Raw genomic sequence first — 20,972 nt, forward strand, 5'->3', positions numbered from 1 at the left:
TTCTGGTGAAAGAGAACAGGTTGATTATTATGCAAAGGTATCTAGCTAGAATCTTTTTTGATTTTTAAGTTTATTTTGCAATATACATTTTGTGCTGAACTATCTAATAATAATGAGAAGACTTGTTATGCCTCTAGAGAAAAAAAGTCAACATCTTTAAGGCACAGCAGGTTGCAAGTAAAACGACAGGAAAGGCAGCAATGTATCTTGATTAAATCAAAGCCTTACAAAGAGACAAAGACTTCAAGTTGAGACCTTATATATAAACCTCTCGTTTCCCCTTAGCGTCTGTGCTTGCCAATATCTGTCTCTTTGCTAACAAACTTCATATGATGCACCATCACGAATAAATCTATTGAGACCATAAAAAACAGTCATAAGACAGTTTCCAGAGGATTTTATTTTAAACATATTCTTTTATTAGTACAGAAGCGGTACAATAGAATAAAAACTAGAAAATACTACAGATAAAAGGATCCCATTCTTACTCCTGAGATCTGCTAACACCTTGACTTTCTCTGTGTTCAGTTGTGGACCAGAAGGGCAGGGTGAAGTTGTGATTTATATACAGCTCCTAAACTTGCTGTGTTCAATCCATGACCTCCATCATTCTGTCTCAGTATGTTTTGGTCTTATCTGACAACCAGACTGTACTTCCATTTGTGACCACAGAAGTATTTCACCATTGGTGTATCTATACTAGACCCAGTTTAGGATCACATACTATGCTTGGATAATATGTCTCTTAACCTTTTTTTTTTTTTAATCTGGTGAAGTATCTTGTTGAAGAGACACCAACAATTGTTTCTTAGAATGCCTAGCTTCCGGATTTGTGCAGTTGCCTCCTTGTCATGTAATTTACCCTGGCACTTTAATCTCGATATTTTCTTCAGTGAATTTTATGTACCAGTTTGATGAATTCAGGGTGAACATTTTGAGATAGACTACATCAAAGGTGAAGTCGCTACCTATTATGCAAGCATGTGATAACATCTGTTTAGCCATCATAGTGATATTACAATTAATAAGGTGATATAAATCTGATTCCTCTGTAAGTTTTTCCCCTGACAACAAACTTAAACTTCCCAAATCTGAATTTTATGACATTGTAAATCTACTAATTTGGCACTCAGCAACATCTGAGCAATAATTTACTTTTGGTCAGCAAAATGCTTTCTGAGAGTACAAGTAAATAATGCAAATTAAAGGGAAATAACACCTTTAAAAATATTTTCAAGCACTTCAAGTTAGTCAATGCATTCTGTTTAATAGAACCCCCATTTTGGCAACTACTACAGTTAGAAATGTTAATTCAGCACTTTGACAGACTACTTCAGCTATTTTCTGTATATCTGGGATTTTAAAAAATACTTAACTATTAAAATTTTTATCTGCTTTGGATAAACTTTACCTTTACTTATCAATATTAGTTTTAATTAGAAAAGTATGTGTGTGCATTCACTTGTTCTCTCTCTGAAATGTAGAAAAACCTTAATCATTTCTAAATAGTGCTTATTGGAACTCTACTGCAATTTAATTTTAGCAAATTTTAAATTGTGCATTGTTGGAATCAGTGAGTTAATTTCATGATGTGTTCTTTCACAGAAAATACTTCAATAAATTTAATAGGTAAATGAACTTCTTAATCAAGCCCACATTTAAAATATTAGGTCATAGATAACAATTCTGTCATAGATAACAATTCTAACAATACTATGAATTACATTAAATCTGCTCTCTTTGTATTAACATCACATGAACATGAGAATTGAGAATCGTGTTATAGCAATTATTATGAATTTGCTGTGGCCCTGAGAATCTAATGTATGAGTAAATTCTTTCAGTAAAAGATGATTTATGGCCAGCACCACGGCTCACTAGGCTAATCCTCCGCCTTGCGGCGCCAGCACCCCGGATTCTAGTCCCTGTCGGGGCTCCGGATTCTGTCCCGGTTGCCCCTCTTCCAGGCCAGCTCTCTGCTGTGGCCCGGGAAGGCAGTGGAGGATGGCCCAAGTGCTTGGGCCCTGCACCCCATGGGAGACCAGGAAAAGCACCTGGCTCCTGGCTTCGGATCAGTGCGATTTGCCAGCCGCAGCGCGCCGGCCGCGGCGGCCATTGGAGGGTGAACCAACAGCAAGAAGGAAGACCTTTCTCTCTGTCTCTCTCTCACTGTCCACTCTGCCTGTCAAAAAAAAAAAAAAAAAAAAAAAAAAAGATCTAAAAAATAAAATGAAATATTAGATGTCAGAATTCTAAAGCTTCTTGATATTGAAGGTAATACAGTGAAGAAGGTGATACCTGAAATTTTTTATGTAATCAAAATATGTTTATTGGGATAGTTTCCCACTCATCTTGATTCAGTCATTTACTGCTGCTTTCTCCTTTAGGCAGCCAACACAGAAAACCACCGTTTGTGCGTGTCTCTGATCTAAAGGTTTTGATTAACAAGTAGTGTGTGTACATTTCTACAGAGCTACAGTGCAGCATTTCCACAGGTGTGCACAGCATGAACGGATCAAGCCAGGCAGCTAAGCCTATCTTTCCTTATCCTTTCTTTGTGTTTGAAGGAGCCCTTCTCTTTCAGTTCCGTTCATGCTGTGTGATACACGACAGTAAGTTACAGTCACCCCCTGTGCTGTGGGACACTGGAACTCTTGCTTTTACCTGACCCTGTCATAGTCCCTTTTATCCACCTCCTTCAGGCTCCCTTTCCCTCCCCCGCCTCAGCCTCTGGTAGTCACTGTTCTAAGTTCAGATCTATTTTAATTTCTACATATTACAGACAACATACTGCTTTTGTCTTTCTGCTTATTTCACTTAACATAGAGATTTCCAGTTCGATCCATTTTCCTGAGAATGTCAGAATTTCATTGTTTTTTATAGCTGAATAATATTCTACTGGAGATATATATATATATACACACACACAAATATATATACCACATTTTCTTTTTTTTTAAACATTTATTTATTTGAAAGGCAGAGTCATAGAGAGACAGAGTCAGAGAGAGAAAAAGAGACAGATCTTTCTTCCACTGGTTCACTCCCCAAATGGCTGCAACAGCCAGAGCTGGGCTAGATTGAAGCCAGGAACCAAGAGCGTCTTCCAGGTCGTCTGTGTGGGTGCAGGGGCCCAAGCATTGGGCCATCTTCTGCTGCCTTCCCAGGGACACCAGCAGGGAGCTGGATCAGAAGTGGAGCAGCCGGGACTCAAACAGGCACCCATATGGGGTGCCGACTCTGTAGCCGGCAGCCTCACCCGCTGCGCCATAGTGCCTGCCCCTGTATATCACATTTTCTTCTCCCGTCCATCTATCAGTGAACTCCTGGGTTGATTCTGTATCTTGGCTATTGTAAATAGTGCTGTAGTGAACATGGCAGTATAGGTACATCTTCCATATGCTGATTTCATGTCCTTTGAGTATATACCCAGCAGTGTGATAGCTGAGTTGTAGAGATCTATTTTAAATTTTTTCAGGAACCTAGATCCTGTTCTTCATAATGGTTACACTGACTTAAGTGACCACTAATTGTGTGTAAAGGTTCCTTTTTCTCCATACCCTTGCCAGAATTTGTGATTTTTGGTATTTTTTTATTATTATTATTTTTAGTGAGCCATTCTAACCTCTTTGTGGTTTTGAGTTGCATTTCCATGGTGACTGGTAAATTAAATTTTTTTTTCATTTGTGTTTCTTTCTTAAAGAAGTGTCTGTCTGGTTCCTTTACCCATTTCCTGACTGGGTTGCTTGCTTTTTTGTTGTTGAGGTTTTATTTTAGTTCCTTACATAATCCGAAGATTGATCCTTTGTCAGGTTAATGGAATGCAAAGATTTCATCCCAAAATTTCTTTTAGTTGTCTCTTCCTTCTGTTGATTGATTGTTTCCGTCACTGTGTAGAAGCCTCTTAGTTTGATATGATCCCGTTTGTTTACTTTTGCTTCTGTTGCCTGTGCTTTTGGGGCCTTATCCAAAGAAAATGTTCCCTATGCCAGTGTTTTGAAGTGTTTCCCCTAAGTCTTTTTCCTAGTAGTTTCATCATTTCACATTTAGATCTTTGGTCCTTTGTCAGTTGGTTTTTGTACTGAGTGGGAGGTTTGCGGGTGAGGGAAGCAGGTTATAATCTGCTACATAGAGACGTCCCACTCTCCCATCATCCTTTACTGAGGAGATTCTCGTTTATCAAGTGCCTATTTTTGGTACTGGCTATAGATAGATGGATTTCTGGGATTTCTAGTCTAATCCATAGGTCTGTGGGTCTCTTGTTTTGCCAGTATCATACTGGTTTGGTTACTATAGCTCTGTAGTTTATATTGAAATCTGGTGTTTTGATGCGTTCCAGTTGTTTGCTTGCTTGTTTGATTGTTCAAGATTGTTTCGACTATTCAGAGGCTTTTGTGCCTCTACATGAATTTGGTTTTGCTCTTCCTTGTTCTGTGAAAATTGTCATTGATATTTTGATTGTGATTGTGTTGACTCTGTAGATTGCTCTGTGTAGTATGGATATTTTAATGATATTCTTTCAATCCATGAATATGGGAAGTGTTTCTATTTTGTGTGTGTGTGTCTTCTCCAATCTCATCAGTATTTTGTAATTTTAAGCTCCTGGCTTCAGTGTGGGCTACCCCTACAGATGTTTGAAGTGAACCAGCAGATTGAATATCTCTGTCTCTCTGATTTTCAAGTAAATGCAAATAAATTCTATAAAGAAACAAAACTGGTTTTAAGATTGTGTTACTGGTTACATAGCCTTTTCAGTCCAGTCCCACACCTTCAAAATGCCTTCAGAAAAACTAAGTCCTCAACAATAAAATTCTGTTGGTACTGTGTCCCAGAATACTTGCCCAGTAATAATAAAGGATCTGTCATTTCTTGTAGTACAGTTTCGTGGGCTCCAATTTCTCCCTATAAAAGTTTGCAAGCCACTTTGGAGCTTGAAGGGTAAATCTTTGTTACTATTGTGGAATATTGCCAGGGAATAATCCCCTGCTGTAGCCAATTTTCTTTGTACAAATATCTGTCATATGTGTTTTATTGGCCATTTATGCAGAATGAGGTTGAAATTAGATTGCATCATATACTACATGCCATCTCTATTTTATCATTTCTGGGTAATCAGCTGTGCTAAAACCTTTAGCATCTTTTTGTCTCTCAGGACATGACTTTAATTAAAAAGCAACTTATTCAGAGTTCAGAGTTTTCTTAATTAGTTTGACTTTTCCGCATACATAATGGTATTAAGATTTATCCATGAAAACCTGCCAAATTATACTGTATTCCCCATTAGACCTGAACTCTTATTTAGGAAGATTAGAGAGAGATCCTGTTAAATGAGTTAGGATATTACAGTGATCATGCAAACTGACTTAGGCAGGGTTTTTATCTCATTGTGATAGTTGGGGTGTTTAAAAACCGAAATGAGTTCACTGACTGCAGTAACTGGCATTTAAGCTTCATTCTAGTGCAGGTACAGTGGGCCTTCGCTCAGCAGAAACCGCGCTCGCCTGGTGTCCTCCTGCAGCATGGCTGCTCCTTCTGTCTTTTCAGTCTTGTGTGTTTGTCCCTTTTGGCTCAGCCTCTGAATGTTGAAGGTCGCCGAAGGCATGATCCTCAGCTTTCTGTCTCTCGCTTTGTCCCTTGGCTTAAATACCACCTGATGGCTCCCAGATTTTTATCTCCAGCCTTGCTTATCTTCCCAGGCTTCACATTTGTGTGTCCGCCTGTCTACTGGACATCTCGACCCAGATGTCCAATAGGCATCTGGAACATGTCAAACACTCACCATGCAATCATTCATACCCTCTGGTCACCCGCTCCATACACAAGGCAACTTTCTTCCTACCCATTTTTGATGCCCCTGAGAATGGCACCTTCTGTCCACTCAGTTGCACAGGCCAGAATCCCAGTTCCTTCATTCCCCGCAGATAAATACATACGTGAGCAAGTCCTATCGTCTGCATCTCCTAAACGCCCCACACCTTGTCACTTCTCACCACCTGCACTTGCAGTCGCCTGCACAGAGCCTCTTACCCTCTTGCCTGCCTCGCAGTAGCTGCTGGGGTGTCTCCCAGGTCCCACTCATACCTGCCAAAACCCCATGCCCTTCCCACGCAGCCACAGTCAAATCAGACATGTCAGTCCCTAGTTAAAAATCTCCAAAGGACTCTTGTTGTCCTTGGAATAACCCCAGGGTATTCAGCCAGGCCCTGTGTGAGCTGGTGCTCCCCGTCCTGCCCGTCCCTGTCACCTCCCGGAGCTCTCTCCTTTCTCGCCAGGCTCAAGGGCATTGGACGTCTTTCTGTTCCACAGAGACTCCAAGCTTCCCCTGGCTTGGAATTCTTGTTTGGAATACTCTTCTTCCAGAGCTTTGCTGAGATCGATCCCTTCTCTTTTCTTTTCTTTTCTTTTCTTTTCTTTCTTTCTTTCTTTCTTTCTTTCTTTCTTTCTTTCTTTCTTTCTTTCTTTCTTTCTCTCTTTCTCTCTTTCTTTCTCTCTTTCTTTCTCTCTTTCTTTCTCTCTTTCTTTCTTTCTAGATTTCATTTATTTATTTGAGAGGTAGAGTTACAGACAGAGAGGAGAGACAAAGAGAGATCTTCCATCCACTGGTTCACTCCCCAATTGGCTGCTATGGCTGGAGCTGGGCCCATCCAAAGCCAGGAGCCAGGAGCTTCTACCAGGTCTACCACACGGGTGCAGGGGCCCAAGCACTGAGGCCATCTTCTACTGTTTTCCCAGGCCATAGTAGAGAGCTGAATCAGAAGTGGAGCAGCCGAGATTCAAACCTGCATGTACATGGGATGCTGGCACTGCAGGTGGCGGCTTTACCCACTACGCCACAGCGCCGCCCTCTGATTCCTTCTTTTCGCTCCTGCTACACCTCAACTTGCATGTATAATAAAGCAGTATGTTTCCTCCTAACACTCCCTGTCCCTCTGACCTTTTATTTTCTCCATAGCATTTACCATCTGGTCTGTATTTCTTTGGGCTTGCTTTGTTTGGTCTGGAGAAAATGGGTCTGGGAGAAGCTCCTCTGAAGGAAGTGACTGTCCACGTGTAAATGGGAGTGAGCTGGATTAGGCAGCAAATGATTGTTCAGCCTACTCATTGGCTCAGGCATAGCAACCTCAAGTCTCCTTTCTCCTGTTTCGTATCCATTCCTATCACACAAATGTTCCACTTTGACCTTTTCATTGCTCAAAAGAAATACAAAATAGTTTTTGCTAAATGCTTAGCTACAGTTGGTAAGGCGGCAGCAAGAATTAAATTGCTCTCCGTGGATCACAGGAACCCAGACATAGAAGCAGGTGTATGAAAATTGCTGTAGAATTTTAGACATCTGGGTTCGGTACTGCAAGATGCCCCTCACTTGCAAATTGTGTTTGCAGTTTCTGGGGTACGGTACTTAAATAGTGAGAGAGCAAAAGAGTGAGGGACAAAGAGATAGCCATGGAAAAGAAAACTACTTCATTTCAGTTTTGATGTAAAAGGCCTGGACTTTTCTGTTTGTGGCCCTGGGGATGCTATCCAGGGTGACATAAAATCTAGCTGTACTTAGACTTCAGTTTCCTTGCATTGCACAGTTTTTCAGAAAGACTCAAAATAAGGCCTGGGCAGTCTCTCTGCTGTATCCATTTGCTCTGGAATGTTCAAAGCCAAGCTTATTAAAACCCAGGAGAAAAACTCCCAGAAGTGGTCTCCGAGGCAGAGGCCAGCGTAGAGAAGTGAAGGTAGCACACTGCCTCCCCTCTCCAAGCCTCATGACAACTGCTTAATCCCAGAGTCGTGGGGAGCTCGGGGCTGCCCTCCAAGCATTTCCAAGGCTGCCCCCTGCAAATAAGGCTGGCTCTCACTAGGCGTTGTGCAAACGTGAATGTTGCACTTTTTGCCCATGCAGCTCCATGATAACTCTATTTTAGGAGCAGCCTTCCACTTTTCAGTTTGTACAAAAATAGTGAGTGTCTCTCTGAATGGTTGGGATCCAATTGTCCCCACCTACCCTGCTACCTTCCACTCACTCAGCTTGTGGGACAAGATGAAGTCTTTTTTCTTTTTTTTTTTCTTTTTTTTTTTTTTTTTTGGACAGGCAGAGTGGACAGTGAGAGAGAGAGACAGAGACAAAGGTCTTCCTTTGCCATTGGTTCACCCTCCAATGGCCACCACGGCCAGCGCACTGCAGCCGGCGCACCGTGCTGATCCGATGGCAGGAGCCAGGTACTTATCCTGGTCTCCCATGGGGTGCAGGGCCCAGGTACTTGGGCCATCCTCCACTGCACTCCCTGGCCACAGCAGAGAGCTGGCCTGGAAGAGGGCCAACCGGGACAGAATCCGGCACCCCGACCGGGACTAGAACCCGGTGTGCCGGCACCACAAGGCGGAGGATTAGCCTAGTGAGCCACGGTGCCCGCTAAGATGAAGTCTTTATCATGGTGCTCAACACTTGGATTTCAATCTTCATTTTCATATTATTTGCAACCTTTTTGCCTAAGGAAGTCACCACACTGTGATGATTTAGACTGATACTGAGTAGAGTCCATCTTGTCAGCTCTTCAGATATCAAAAACAAAATTATACCCTTCTACTTCCAACAGTCTTCTCCTCCCCAGATTTTTAATCCATAATTTTATGTATTCACTCAGAATTTTTCATCCACCAGAATAACACTGCTTTGTTCCCATGAAATATTTCTCTGGTTTCTTATGTACTTTCATCATTAAATGCACTTGGATTATAACTCAGCTCTTTGTACAGAGGCTGGCTTTTCATTTCATCATTAATAATTCATAAGCTCCATAGAATTACTTTAGACCTTTTTAACCAAGCATCTTGAATCTTAACAATATCCAGTGTCATTTCAGCTTCTAGTTTAGGGAGGGAGGGAATGATCCTATGACTGGCCTCGCTATCTCAGGAGACCTTGAAGAAGAATGTTTTTCACTGTTTCTTGTTTAAATGGAACGTGCTTTCGAGTATAGAAATGCTGCTTATCAGAGGGAGCACCATTGTGCCAGTTCAGTGACCTTCCAGTCTGGCAAGCACTGTTAAGGTCGGAAGAGGAAAGTTCCCCTCACGACTCCTCCCAGGAGCCTCCTCAGCGCAGCTCCCAGTGTTCAGGAGAGATCTGCAGTCTCCAGATGAGTTCCTGGCCGCGTGCCGGCTCCTCCCAGGCTGGTAGGAAGCCACAGCGCAATCAGGGCCCTGCCTCTCTCCGGGTTCACCTGACTGCACCGGCTGTGGAAGCAGGCACTGGTGCATCTGTTGCCTTGATGTTCATTCCCCCCAAAGAAGACACACTGAGAATTCTGAGTAGTGAGCTGCTTAAGTCTGCGAATAATGAAAACTTGGTATTTTTCAGAGCTCCAAATCAATGAGGTTGTTGGGGGTTAGGGTTCTTGCTTTTTTGTTTTGCTTGCTCTTCTTCCTTTCTCTTTCAAGTTGTAAGAGACTTGGTTTTTGCTGGGGGAAGTAAAGGCCTTTCTCTGGCTTGTTGCTTTCCTCTCAATTTCAATTTCTTATTAAGTCCCATTGGGATCAATACTCATAAAGTAAAGCAACTTGTCTCATCTGCTTCCTTATAATCAAGTCGGGTCTGTCTTCTTTTGGAATAGTAGGATGTTTTTGAAGCACTGGCACATCTCAAGGAATTGAGGCCATTTCCTTTACAAATTCATGTTTTCACAAAATAAGGTGTTATGGGAAGATACAATAACTTTCAGTCCTCTGATGTGCTACATAGAACTATTCTGGGTTTTTTTGCAGAGAAAGAGGAATAAAAGAGGACTTTGTTATCTTAGTCATCTGAGACTAGAATTTTTAAATTAACCGAAAATGAATCATTCTCTATTTGAGTGCAGCTGATTCCACTGGAAATGTATTAGTGACGAGACTGGTGGCTGCGTTTCATGATTGTGTTTGTAATTGCAGTGTCGCAAGTTCCTTCTGATGTTTCTCATCAAGGAATCTGTAACCCAGTCCTGCTGCCCGCTTTGGGAAATAGCACCCCCAAAGGACGGAGCTGTAGAACGCTTTTACTAGATGATTGTTTGAGAAGTGCTTCTCAGACGGTTAAATGAGTCACCTGTGGATGTTTTAAAATTTGTTAATTTATTTCTTCGAGAGGCAGAGAGACAGAATCAGGCAGATGGAGGGCTCCCAACTGCTGGTTTTCTCTTCAGATGCCTGCAACAGCTGAGCCTGGGCCAGGTGAAAACCAGGAGCTGGTTATCCAGATCTCTTATGTAGGTGACTTGAGCCATCACCCGCTGCCTCCCAGGCTGCATATTAGTAGGAAGCAGGAGTACAGGCAGAACTGGCACCCAAGCACTCTGATCTGGAAATCAGTGTCCTAACCACTGAGCCAGACACCTACCCCTGGATCCTTTCTGAACTTCAGACTCTGAATTAGTAGGTTGGGAATGGGACCCAAGAGTTTACATTTCTAGTAAGTTCTTGGGGAAGCTGTTACTCCTGCTGCACAGATGAAACTATAGAAAGCAGGATTTTAGATTCCTTTACCTAAAAATTCCAAATTTAACAATTGCAAAATTGTAGGGTAAAGGGTAGAATTAAATAGTTCGGTATTTCTAAGGACAAGACAGTAATTGCATATGTACCTTCATAACGGCAGATCTGATAGTCAGCATTCTTGTGGATACGTCTTTTGCACAAACGTTGATTCCTTTGTACCCTTCTACTACTACTATTAGCAAACTAATGAACATTTCATGTCAACTTCCTTGAGGAAAGAGAGATTTCACTGTGTTCCAGTCTTCATATACCCTGACACTTGCGGTTTCCCTTGCTGCTGGACAATTAGGGAGTTGAATCAAATTGAATTGATTGAAGTTCATTAGAAAAATAAAGGGATGACCTGGTTTTGTACCCTTGAAAACACGTTTCCTCTTAAAGGGATTTGTACTAGTTTTATGTACAATAAAAAATCCTGTCAATAATTGATCCAGTTATATTTTTAAAATAAAATATAACATGAAAAAATAAGCACAAATACAAATTAAAGTTTATGGAGATGGAAGAATCTCAAGTTCTTTTGTTCCAAGGAGTACTGAAGAAAATTCTGTCTTCAATGAGAGGACTTTGGCATTCATTTCTTATTTAAGAATTTTATTCTGGGGATAAAGAGGGAAGGCATTCATGGGCTATTTTGGCAGATTCAAATCTGTTCTTCTACTTTTGAAAGAGTACATATTATTCTTGAGTCTTCAATAAATATGCAAATCCAAAACACTACCGTTAGTATATGTGCAGCCTAGAAGGCTCTCAATGAATCATTTTCTCAATCTCAGTATTATATGAATGAAACTTGAATGCTATTTTTTCATCATTCCCTTTCAGTATTTTATTTTGTTGCTTTTATTTTTAACAACTTTATTAAGATGTAACACACATACCATATAAACCTACCATTAAAAACCTATGGTTGCCTTTGACATTTACAGAGTTGGTTATCCATCACTGCAACAATTTTAGAACATTTTCATTACCCCCACAAAGAAGTCTTATACCCCTCAGCTATCATCCCCCAATCCCTCAATCCCCCAGCCCTAGGCAACCCCTAAACTACTTTCTGTCTATATAGATTTGCCTGTTCTGAACATGTCATATAAATGGAATCATTCAATATGTGGTCCTTTTTGACTTGCATAACACTTTTAAAGCTAATTTTTGTTTATGGCTCTCTTTTATGTTTTAAGTGCTGTGATCTTGGCTACCACGCAAGTCTGAACAGAGCCCTGAGAACATACCTCTCTGCGGAGTATAACCTCGAAACCTCCCGACACGAAGGCTTGGACATCATTGAGAACGCAGTTGACAATTTAGAGCCCAGGAGCGATAAGCAGAGATTCATGGAGATGTACCCTGCTGCATTCTGTCCACCAATGAAGTTTGAGTTTCAGTCTCACATGGGTGATGAGGTCAGTAATTGGTTTTCAAGTCTCTTCCCTTAGGATTCTGCTCCCCTGCTGTAACCCAGCAGTTGTAAGAATTCCCAGTTGTATTCTGCCCCCTGGCCTTGCACAGGCTCTTTACTTAATGCTGAGGTCAGCCGCTACCACATTGAAAAGCAAGGGTCAGATACTCAAAATTCCTGTAGCATCCAAACAAATAAAGGCACAGGCTTGCCTGACTGTAAACTCTGAAGTGACAAACAGGAGATGAAAGTTCTGCCTCCACCTCAAGACATTCAAATTTAAATTAAAAAAAATTTTTTTTCTGGCCCAGTAGAATCTGTCTGAAAACTCCTTGTAATCCTGACTTAAAGATCCCTTATTTAAAAGAAAAATATATGTATATAAATGGAAGAGAGAAAAAACAATGCAAAACATATTTTTAAGACTCAAGCTGGTTCCACATTGGTAAAATGAGCACTAGAAATTATATATATTATGTCTTAGATTCTTTATGTGAATTTAGCTTTTTATCCTATTTTCCTCAGCCCCACTAAAAAACTTTTTAAACTGATTATGAGTTACAGTTGTTTATATTATCTATGGATAGGGAGAAAGCAAGAAAAAACAACCAATGGAGCCTGTGGTATAGCACTTTGTATTCAGCTGTGCAAAATAAAACTAACAGATTAAAATTCAATTTAGCTATGATAAAAATAGTCTTTTTAAAAATAGGTGTAAGTATAATATTCATGGAAGATTTCTTTGTAGTTATATTTTTCTTAGTCACCAAATATATTAAGATATGTAAGATGTGTCAAGGTACTTCAAAAAGTGCATGGAAAATAGAATTAAAAATTCAGTTTATTATAAAAAAAAACTGATATCCATACTTTTGAAGAATTATCAAAAAGTTCTTGGAAATACACATTATGAAAAGCTATTCACGAATTTCAAAAGGATTTTTAGCACCAAAAGAAATTTATCCTTTTTAAAAAAGATTTATTAATTTATTTGAAAGGCAGTGTTAAAGAGGAGAGACAGAGAGATTTTCTATCCACTGGTTCACTCCCCAAATGGCCACAGTGTCTGAGGCTGGGCTAGACCAAAGCTAGAAGCCAGGAGCTTCTTCCCTGCCTCCCATGAGCATACAGGGGCCCAAGGACTTGGGCCATCCTCTGCTGCTTTCCCAGGTACACAGGCAGGAAGCTGGATTGGAAGTGGAACAGCTGAGACTTGAACTGGTGCCCATATGGGATGCCAGCACTACAGACAGCAGCTTAACCCTCTATGCCACAGTGCTGGCCCCAGAAATTTATCTTTTAATTCCATTTTCCATGAACTTTTTGAAGTCAGCTTGTTACCAATATCAAGAGTTTTACTGTGTCAGAACTCATATAGGTGGATTGGATAGATGCAGATCTGTACCTGCTGTTTTCTAATAAAAGTTTAGTTTAATTTATAGAGCAAATTACTTGATTAGAAATGGTAAGCAGTTTTTTCTGTCAATAGCATATGAATTTTGACAAGCAAGATGAGTGGCTTATTGCAAATAGCAGTATCTCTCCTCCAAAACCAAATGTTACTGTTTCAGTTTTCCATTGTGGAAATGTTAAACATGGGCTGATAAAGTGTCACAAACGAGACTTCAGTGGGATGTGAATGGTTTTTTTCTTGTTACTGTTCTAACAAAGTGAGTCTGTTCCCTATTTTGATGGCCCTGTTCTGTCAGGAAGCACTCATCTTCATGTTTTAGAGACCCCATGAAAGCTAAGAGCATTATTCTAGTTGTTTTGTTTTGTTTTTGTTTTTGGACAGGCAGAGTGAACAGTGAGAGAGAGAGACAGAGAGAAAGGTCTTCCTTTTTGCTGTTGGTTCACCTTCCAATGGCTGCCGCGGCCGGCGCACTGCACTGATCCAAAGCCAGGAGCCAGATGCTTCTCCTGGTCTCCCAGGCAGGTGCAGGGCCCAAGCACTTGGGCCATCCTCCACTGCACTCCCTGGCCACAGCAGAGAGCTGGCCTGGAAGAGGGGCAACTGGGACAGAATCCGGTGTCCTGACCGGGACTAGAACCCGGTGTGCCGGCACCGCAAGGTGGAGGATTAGCCTATTGAGCCCCAGCGCCGGCCAACAGCATTATTCTAACCAGGAAGATGAGAAGAAATTGTTTCTGGTTCAATTTTTTTTTTTTTTTTTTTTTTGACAGGCAGAGTGGACAGTGAGAGAGAGAGACAGAGAGAAAGGTCTTCCTTTGCCGTTGGTTCACCCTCCAATGGCCGCCGCGGCCAGCGCGCTGCGGCCGGCGCACCGCGCTGATCCGGTGGCAGGAGCCAGGAGCCAGGTGCTTTTCCTGGTCTCCCATGGGGTGCAGGGCCCAAGCACCTGGGCCATCCTCCACTGCACTCCTGGGCCACAGCAGAGGGCTGGCCTGGAAGAGGGGCAACCGGGACAGAATCCGGCGCCCCGACCGGGACTAGAACCCGGTGTGCCGGCGCCGCTAGGCGGAGGATTAGCCTAGTGAGCCGCGGCGCCGGCCTGTTTCTGGTTCAATTTTAATAATGCTGTCATCTTGACCTTATCCAGAATTGTATTCATGGTCAAAATACCTTACATCCAAAGCCTAAGTGGCCTCTTCAAGTTCATGGTAAATCGTGTGATGTACCTAACAGGGGAGGCACAGTTGAAAGATGCTGGCGTTGGCCATTCACATTTTCTGAGTTTCTGACTCTGTGCCAGTACCATGGTATAGACATTCTTACCCTCGTTTTACAGACGAGGAAACTGAGGTTTTGTAGCTTACCACAGTCACGTGGCTAGGAGGTGGCAGAGGTGGGATCCACACACAACAAACTGCAGAGCCCTGCTCCAACCAGTGAGCTCCCTGGCACTCTGCACTCTGCCCCCCACCCAAGTCACTGCCGGTCCCAGGACTGAGACTCTAGCATTGGAGCTGCATCTAGAAAACCGCCCCGTGCTTAGAACAGCGCTTCCTGCAGCTGCACTGACCCAGTCAGTGCCGAGCTAAGCAGCTGGGTGCTATGCTTGCTGCTTGCACAACAAGCCTGCCTTTCAAGCCGAAGTTTGGAGGTGGCCGCTGAAAGTAAGTACGTCATGGAGATCTCAAGAGGATTGGCACGGTTCGGGCGTGCAGCGTTTTAACAGGAGAGCCGAGCGTCTGGAGGCTGGTGAGTGGTGCCTTGCTGTAACTGCAACTTGCGCTTCTCCAACAGGTGTGTCAGGTCAGCGCGCAGCAGCCAGTCCAGGCAGAGCTCATGCTCAGGTACCAGCAGCTGCAGTCCCGACTGGCCACGCTCAAAATCGAGAATGAGGAGGTGAGCATGTTTTCTGCCCGCCTATAATCTGAATCCAGCTGTGAAGTGGGAGGTGTTCTCACGAGACAGAGGCACGTGTCTGTATGCAGTCCCTTCTGAGAGCATGTTCAGCTCTCAGGGCTTCCACCGTGGGCTTTGTAGAGGACAACTGCGGAGGGTCTCTATCCTACCATGTGTGAATGCTTCACCAGCAATCTACTGTACAGACACGCAAAACATCTCTTTTTTATATAAATTGTAGTTCATACCAAAAACATGTCCCATAGATTTTCCAACTTAACATTCACTTGTATGTCCCAAAAATAATGTATCATATGTTGACTGGGTGACATAGTAGTCTAATTCTAACTTTTGAAATTAGTACTCTTTTTTTCTTTATGCTTTTCTATATTCTCTAAATTTGGGGGCTTGCACATGAAATTATTCATCTAATTAGTACAGAAAATATATTTTGAAGGTTCTTGAATGAGAATTAAACATGTTTATTTCTTGCCATTACTATATTTAAATAGAATGCACATAAAATATGAATTAAAACTATATTGAGCCAGGAAGCAATTGTACAGTTCAGCTGCCTGTGTCTGAAATTAACTCACTTGGGTCCTAAAATAAAAATATGAACCACAAATGTTTGTTGTATTAGTCAAGGCTCCCAGTTGTAATTTGTAGAAACCTAAATCAGACTTATTCTAGTTGCAGAGTTAACACACTGGTCGGTATCTGCAGCAGACTCAGACAGTGAACTTGTGTTCAGCTGCTGCTATCGGGAATCCCTCTCTTTTCCTCACTTTGAAGCGAGTTTTTACGTGTGTTGGTGGGTTTGGGGGACAGATCGAGAACAGCATCTTCCCCTGTAGCGTCCCATCTCATGTGCCTCCAGAGCCTACTCTGAAACAGGACTGATTCTTCATTTGTGCACGCATCTGGACCAGCCATTACCTCCAGAGAGTGGGATTCTCGGATTGGCCAGCCTAGATATCATGCCGCTCACAGAACCCTCTGGTTGACAGCCCCCTCGGAAGTCATGTGTTTCCTGAAATAGTTCTCGAAAGGAAGCAATGTAGAGAGGGGAGAAAAAAAAAAAACTTATCCTGATGAAATGAATTAGCAAAATTCACTTTAGTCCCCTGTTTTATTTCAATCCCCCTGGGATATTTTGAGTTTGTGTATGTTTGTTTCTGTTAAGACAGAGTGACATGTTTCCATACCAGTATAACTTTTTTTTTTATTTAGTAAATATAAATTTCCAAAGTACAGTTTATGGATTACAATGGCTTCCCCCCCCCATAACTTTCCTCCCGCCCGCACCTCTCCCCTCTCCGGCTCCCTCTCCCATTCCATTCACATCAAGATTCATTTTCAATTCTCTTTATATACAGAAGATCGATTCAGTATATATTAAGTAAAGATTTCATCAGTTTGCATCCACACAGAAACACAAAGTGTAAAATACTGTTTCAGTACTAGTTATAGCATTACTTCACATTGGACAACACATTAAGGACAGACCCCACATGAGAAGTATGTACACAGTGACTCCTGTTGTTGACTTAACAATTTGACACTCTTGTTTATGGCATCAGTAATCTCCCTAGGCTCTAGTCATGAGTTTCCAAGGCTATGGAAGCCTTTTGAGTTCGCCAACTTCGATCTTATTCCGACAGGGTCATAGTCAAAGTGGAAGTACTCTCCTCCCTTCAGAGAAAGGTACCTCCTTCTTTGATGGCCCCGTTCTTTCCACTGGGATCTCACTTGCAGAGAGAGATCTTTCATTTAGGTCGTCTTTTTTTTTCCCGAGTGTCTTGGCTTTCCATGCCTAAAATACTCTCATGGGCTCTTTAGCCATATCTGAATGCCTTAAGGGCTGATTCTGAGGCCAGAGTGCTATTTAGGACATCTGCCATTCTATGAGTCTGCTGTGTATCCCACTTCCCATGTTGAATCGTTCTCTCCCTTTTTTATTCTATCAGTTAGTATTAGCAGACACTAGTCTTGTTTGTGTGATCCCTTTGACTCTTAGTCCTTTCATTATGATCAGTTGTGAACAGAAATTGCAAGTGATCAATTGTACAATTTGGGACATACCAGTATAACTTGGTCAGATCCCACTGTAGCTTTCTGGCCTCCATTCTTGCTAGAGGAACCAAACCAGCCCTTACTCATTTGTATGTGTTTGAAATACAACACATAGGACCTCTAGATAAAGTCCCATAAATGAGCCCTTCCAACAGAACAGTATTACTTTCCTTGAGGTAGTGTTTTTGCCTAATGAAGTTTGCAGGATCCTATTAGATCTTCAGGTTTTTTTTTTTAATTTATTTATTTGAAAGACAGAGGGCCAGATAAGGGGAGAGAACAGAGAGGGATTGAGATAGAGAGATCCTCTATCTGCTAGTCCACTCCCACAGTGCCTACAACATCAAGGGAATAGGGTGGGCCAGGCCAAAGCCAGGAGCCAGGAACTCCATCCAGGTCTTCCACACGAGTAGCAGGAACCCAAACACTTGGGCCATCATCTGCTGCCTCTCAGGTACATTAACACGGAGCTGGATCAGAAGCTGGAAGCAGCACTCCGTCTGCACCACGTACAATGGCCGCTTCTACATCTGCAGTTTGTTATATCTACTGACTTCCAGTTTTTTTCACCTGCTATATCCTCCTGCTGTTTTATTTGGAAAACATTCTCTAAACTGTAGTAAAAGAGTGTGTTATATACAAGGTCAAGACTGGCAGCACACAGGCCTGTTTTGTTTGGCTCCAGAGGTTTTGCCCTATTCAAAAAAAAAAAAAAAAACAAAAAAAAAAAAAACAAAACAAACAAACAAACAAACAAAAAACAACAACCAGCAAATGTGGCCTGCATTGCATTATGAAGTGAAGAGCTGGAGTGTTGGACTTCTCCATTCAGCTCACCATTTTCCTACATAGGACACGTATATTCGTGTTACCTGTCTGGCCTCTGCTGCTCTTTGAGTGTGTGGCCCTTCCTGTGGAGAATCATGGTGTCCTTGTAAACTGATAGAAGCAGTCAGTGCCTTTTGAGGGTGAATTTTTAAAAATGAGCTGCAGCAGCAAATCCGGTGGCTTGTCCTGATGTTTCTTGTGAGCATGACTGGTGGTTCATGATTCATTGGACTCAGAACAGCATTCGCTGCAGTTGAGTGGGGTTCCCAGAGAAAGTTAGACTTTGGGCAGCCAGTATATTGCCTTAGGTGTGGAAGGAGGACAAGATATTTCAGTGTATATCCAGATGCCCTGGGGGAATAGGGCAGTTTGGTTATCCTGCAGGTTGTTCTCAGAGATGAGCTGATGGAGAAGCTGAAGTTCTGTGATGAGAGGCTTTGAGAGTCCAGTGACGACATTTTGTTCCTGTGGTTCAGTTCATTTGAGTGCAATACATATGTGTTGAGTGCTTCTAGATTTCAGATATTTTACCAGGTATGGGAGTACAGGGATGAGTCAAAGACAGATGTCCGGCATGAGAGGCAGACTGTAACAAGTAGTTTATGTGAACACAACACAATTATCATTGATTTGTGATCCCAGGGTAATGTTTTTCTCTACCCTAAGTAAGGAATTCACTTTCCTGCTTCATTCCCTCAAATGGTCGCAACACCTGGGGCTTGGCTAGGCTGAATCCAGGACCCTAGAATTGCATCCAGGTCTCCCATGTGGGTATCCCATATTCCACAGTTTTCCCGGGTGCATGAGCAGGGAGTAGGATTGGAAGTGGAGCAGCCAGGACTCAAACTAGTGCTCCAGTATTGGATACAGGCAGCACAGGCAGTGGCTTAACCTACTACGGCATAAAAACTGCCCTGAAAATTTGTATTTAACCTTTGTCATAGAAATTTCTGCTTACGGGTCATTCTCATTGCTGCTTTCTTTCATAGTCTGTCTCTTGAGTAATTACCAAGATATTACAACTCCTTTCTGTTAAAGTCCTTCTTTCCTCTCTTTATCTAACACAACCAAAGAAAGAGAAACATGAATTACATTAAGTAGAGCAACCATGGCTTTCATATTTTTAGAACAGTATTGGTTTTAAGTATTTGCTCCATTTTCAGACCATTTGTGCCAGTTTTTGGTCCAGAAAATAGAGTTTTCATCAACATGTCACTTCCATCCTCACCGTGAAATCTTCTCACATAGGAAACAACTAAATGATAGTGGAACTGCCACCCTGAGGGGAATACATAGGAGAGAAACCTGTGATTCCTCGATCACCCTGCAACAGTGTTTAATGAACTGACAGCCCCATATATATTTTCCTAGCACCATTTAAAATCTTCCACTAGCAGCTTTTCAGACTGTTATAAAAATATATTCCTTCCACAAGATATTTTCAACAACAATGAGCAAGACTTTAGGCAAACATCTGAGACAGTTTTTATGGCATGGATAATTAGGGAAGTAAGACATACTTCAGTTACTCCTCCTGCCTAGGGTAGAAAAAAATCCCATTTCCCCCCAAATTTCCCATAGTAACGAAGACCACAGCAGAATTCCAGGTCATGTAAATCAGTGATTAATTCCTCATGGAGAATTGGTATAAGATGTAAAGCTTGATGACCAGTGAATTATAATTGCTGTTCCTGGGCTTCTCCCTGGCCTTGAACTTAATTTTTGCCTATTTACGTGTGTCTGACATGACTTCAATCTTCTACTGATGAGGCAACAGTAAAAGCCTAAGTAAGACATAACTGTCCTTATCATCACTTAAATGACTCCATCCTGGCCAAAATTGAAAACAGGATCAGCTATCTTTTGCTACAAATCCATATTTTGTGCTTCGGATGAGCTTTGTCTCACTCAAGGGAAGATCTTGATCCAAAAGAAAACCAAGGGGAATGGGGAGAATTTCTGGAGAGGGTATGTGAGAAGCAGGGTGCCCCAACGACAAGGGCAGAGCTCGGGATGAATTGACAGGAAAGCACACATGGCTGGTGCATGCGGAACACGCGTGGGCACCCGTGGATTTGCAACCAGGTGACTTCCATTTCTTCCCTTCAGGGAACATCCTATGACAGCCTTCTGTGTTCCAGGCACTGTGCTGGTCACTGGCGAGAGAAATATTAATAAACTGTTCTGAACCTCAGCTTAGAGCTCTAAACAGTGTGGTAGGTGGCTGTGAAAAATGGATTCAGGATAATGTCCATTAGACCATCCCCAGGACCCGGTGTGCCCAAATGAGCCATTAAATCAGAGTCGAGGTGGACCACAGGAAAACAGGTTTTGTGAAACACAACTCAGGGCAGAAATATCGTTCAGAGAGCCCTGGCCAATGGTGCTGTTTTCTTTCTTGGATTCAATTGAATCATAGCTGAGACAGGAATTTCTTCAAAAATCAGAAGAGACCAGCAATTTGTAAACACTCCCTTAAAATATGAATTACTAGGGTGAATTCTTCTGAAATGATAATGGAACCCCAAAAAAGTCTCATGGAGAAGCAAAAAATAGGACTGTTTTTCAGATCTGGTAACACTTGACCCAGCCTGGACTGGGCCTGTAACACCTGCACCCTCACTAGGGTGACAGGAGTGAGGGAAGGCCCTGGCAAGAGGCTCGGTCGCTTCCTTTGCCTTCTGTGGCCTGCACTGACAGTAAGTTTCTGCACCCTTAGCTAATTAATCATGGTGTTAATCCAGTCTCTGTGTGTGTGCGCGCATGTGTCCATGGTACATTTCCACTAATTTAATTTTTAATACATCTGAAATGATGCAGTGCTGTAACTGAAAC

At 42.2% G+C, this 20,972-nt stretch overlaps 1 protein-coding gene across 4 annotated transcripts in view; it reads left to right on the top strand.

Annotated features, from left to right (window-relative positions):
* SRGAP1 (SLIT-ROBO Rho GTPase activating protein 1) overlaps positions 1-20,972 on the top strand; it is a 319,306-nt gene that overhangs the window by 222,544 nt on the left and 75,790 nt on the right. For all 4 annotated transcript variants that reach the window (XR_007919699.2, XM_070052569.1, XM_002711308.5 and 1 more), the window contains exons 7-8: positions 11,706-11,927; positions 15,132-15,233. Coding sequence is in view for 3 of the 4 variants with exons in the window: in XM_070052569.1 (XP_069908670.1) it covers positions 11,706-11,927; positions 15,132-15,233 (324 nt within the window). In the remaining variant the exon portion in view is untranslated. The remainder of the gene's footprint in view (positions 1-11,705; positions 11,928-15,131; positions 15,234-20,972) is intronic.

This window comes from Oryctolagus cuniculus, chromosome 11 (genome assembly GCF_964237555.1).
Source record: "Oryctolagus cuniculus chromosome 11, mOryCun1.1, whole genome shotgun sequence".
Classification (NCBI taxonomy): Eukaryota; Metazoa; Chordata; class Mammalia; order Lagomorpha; family Leporidae; genus Oryctolagus; species Oryctolagus cuniculus.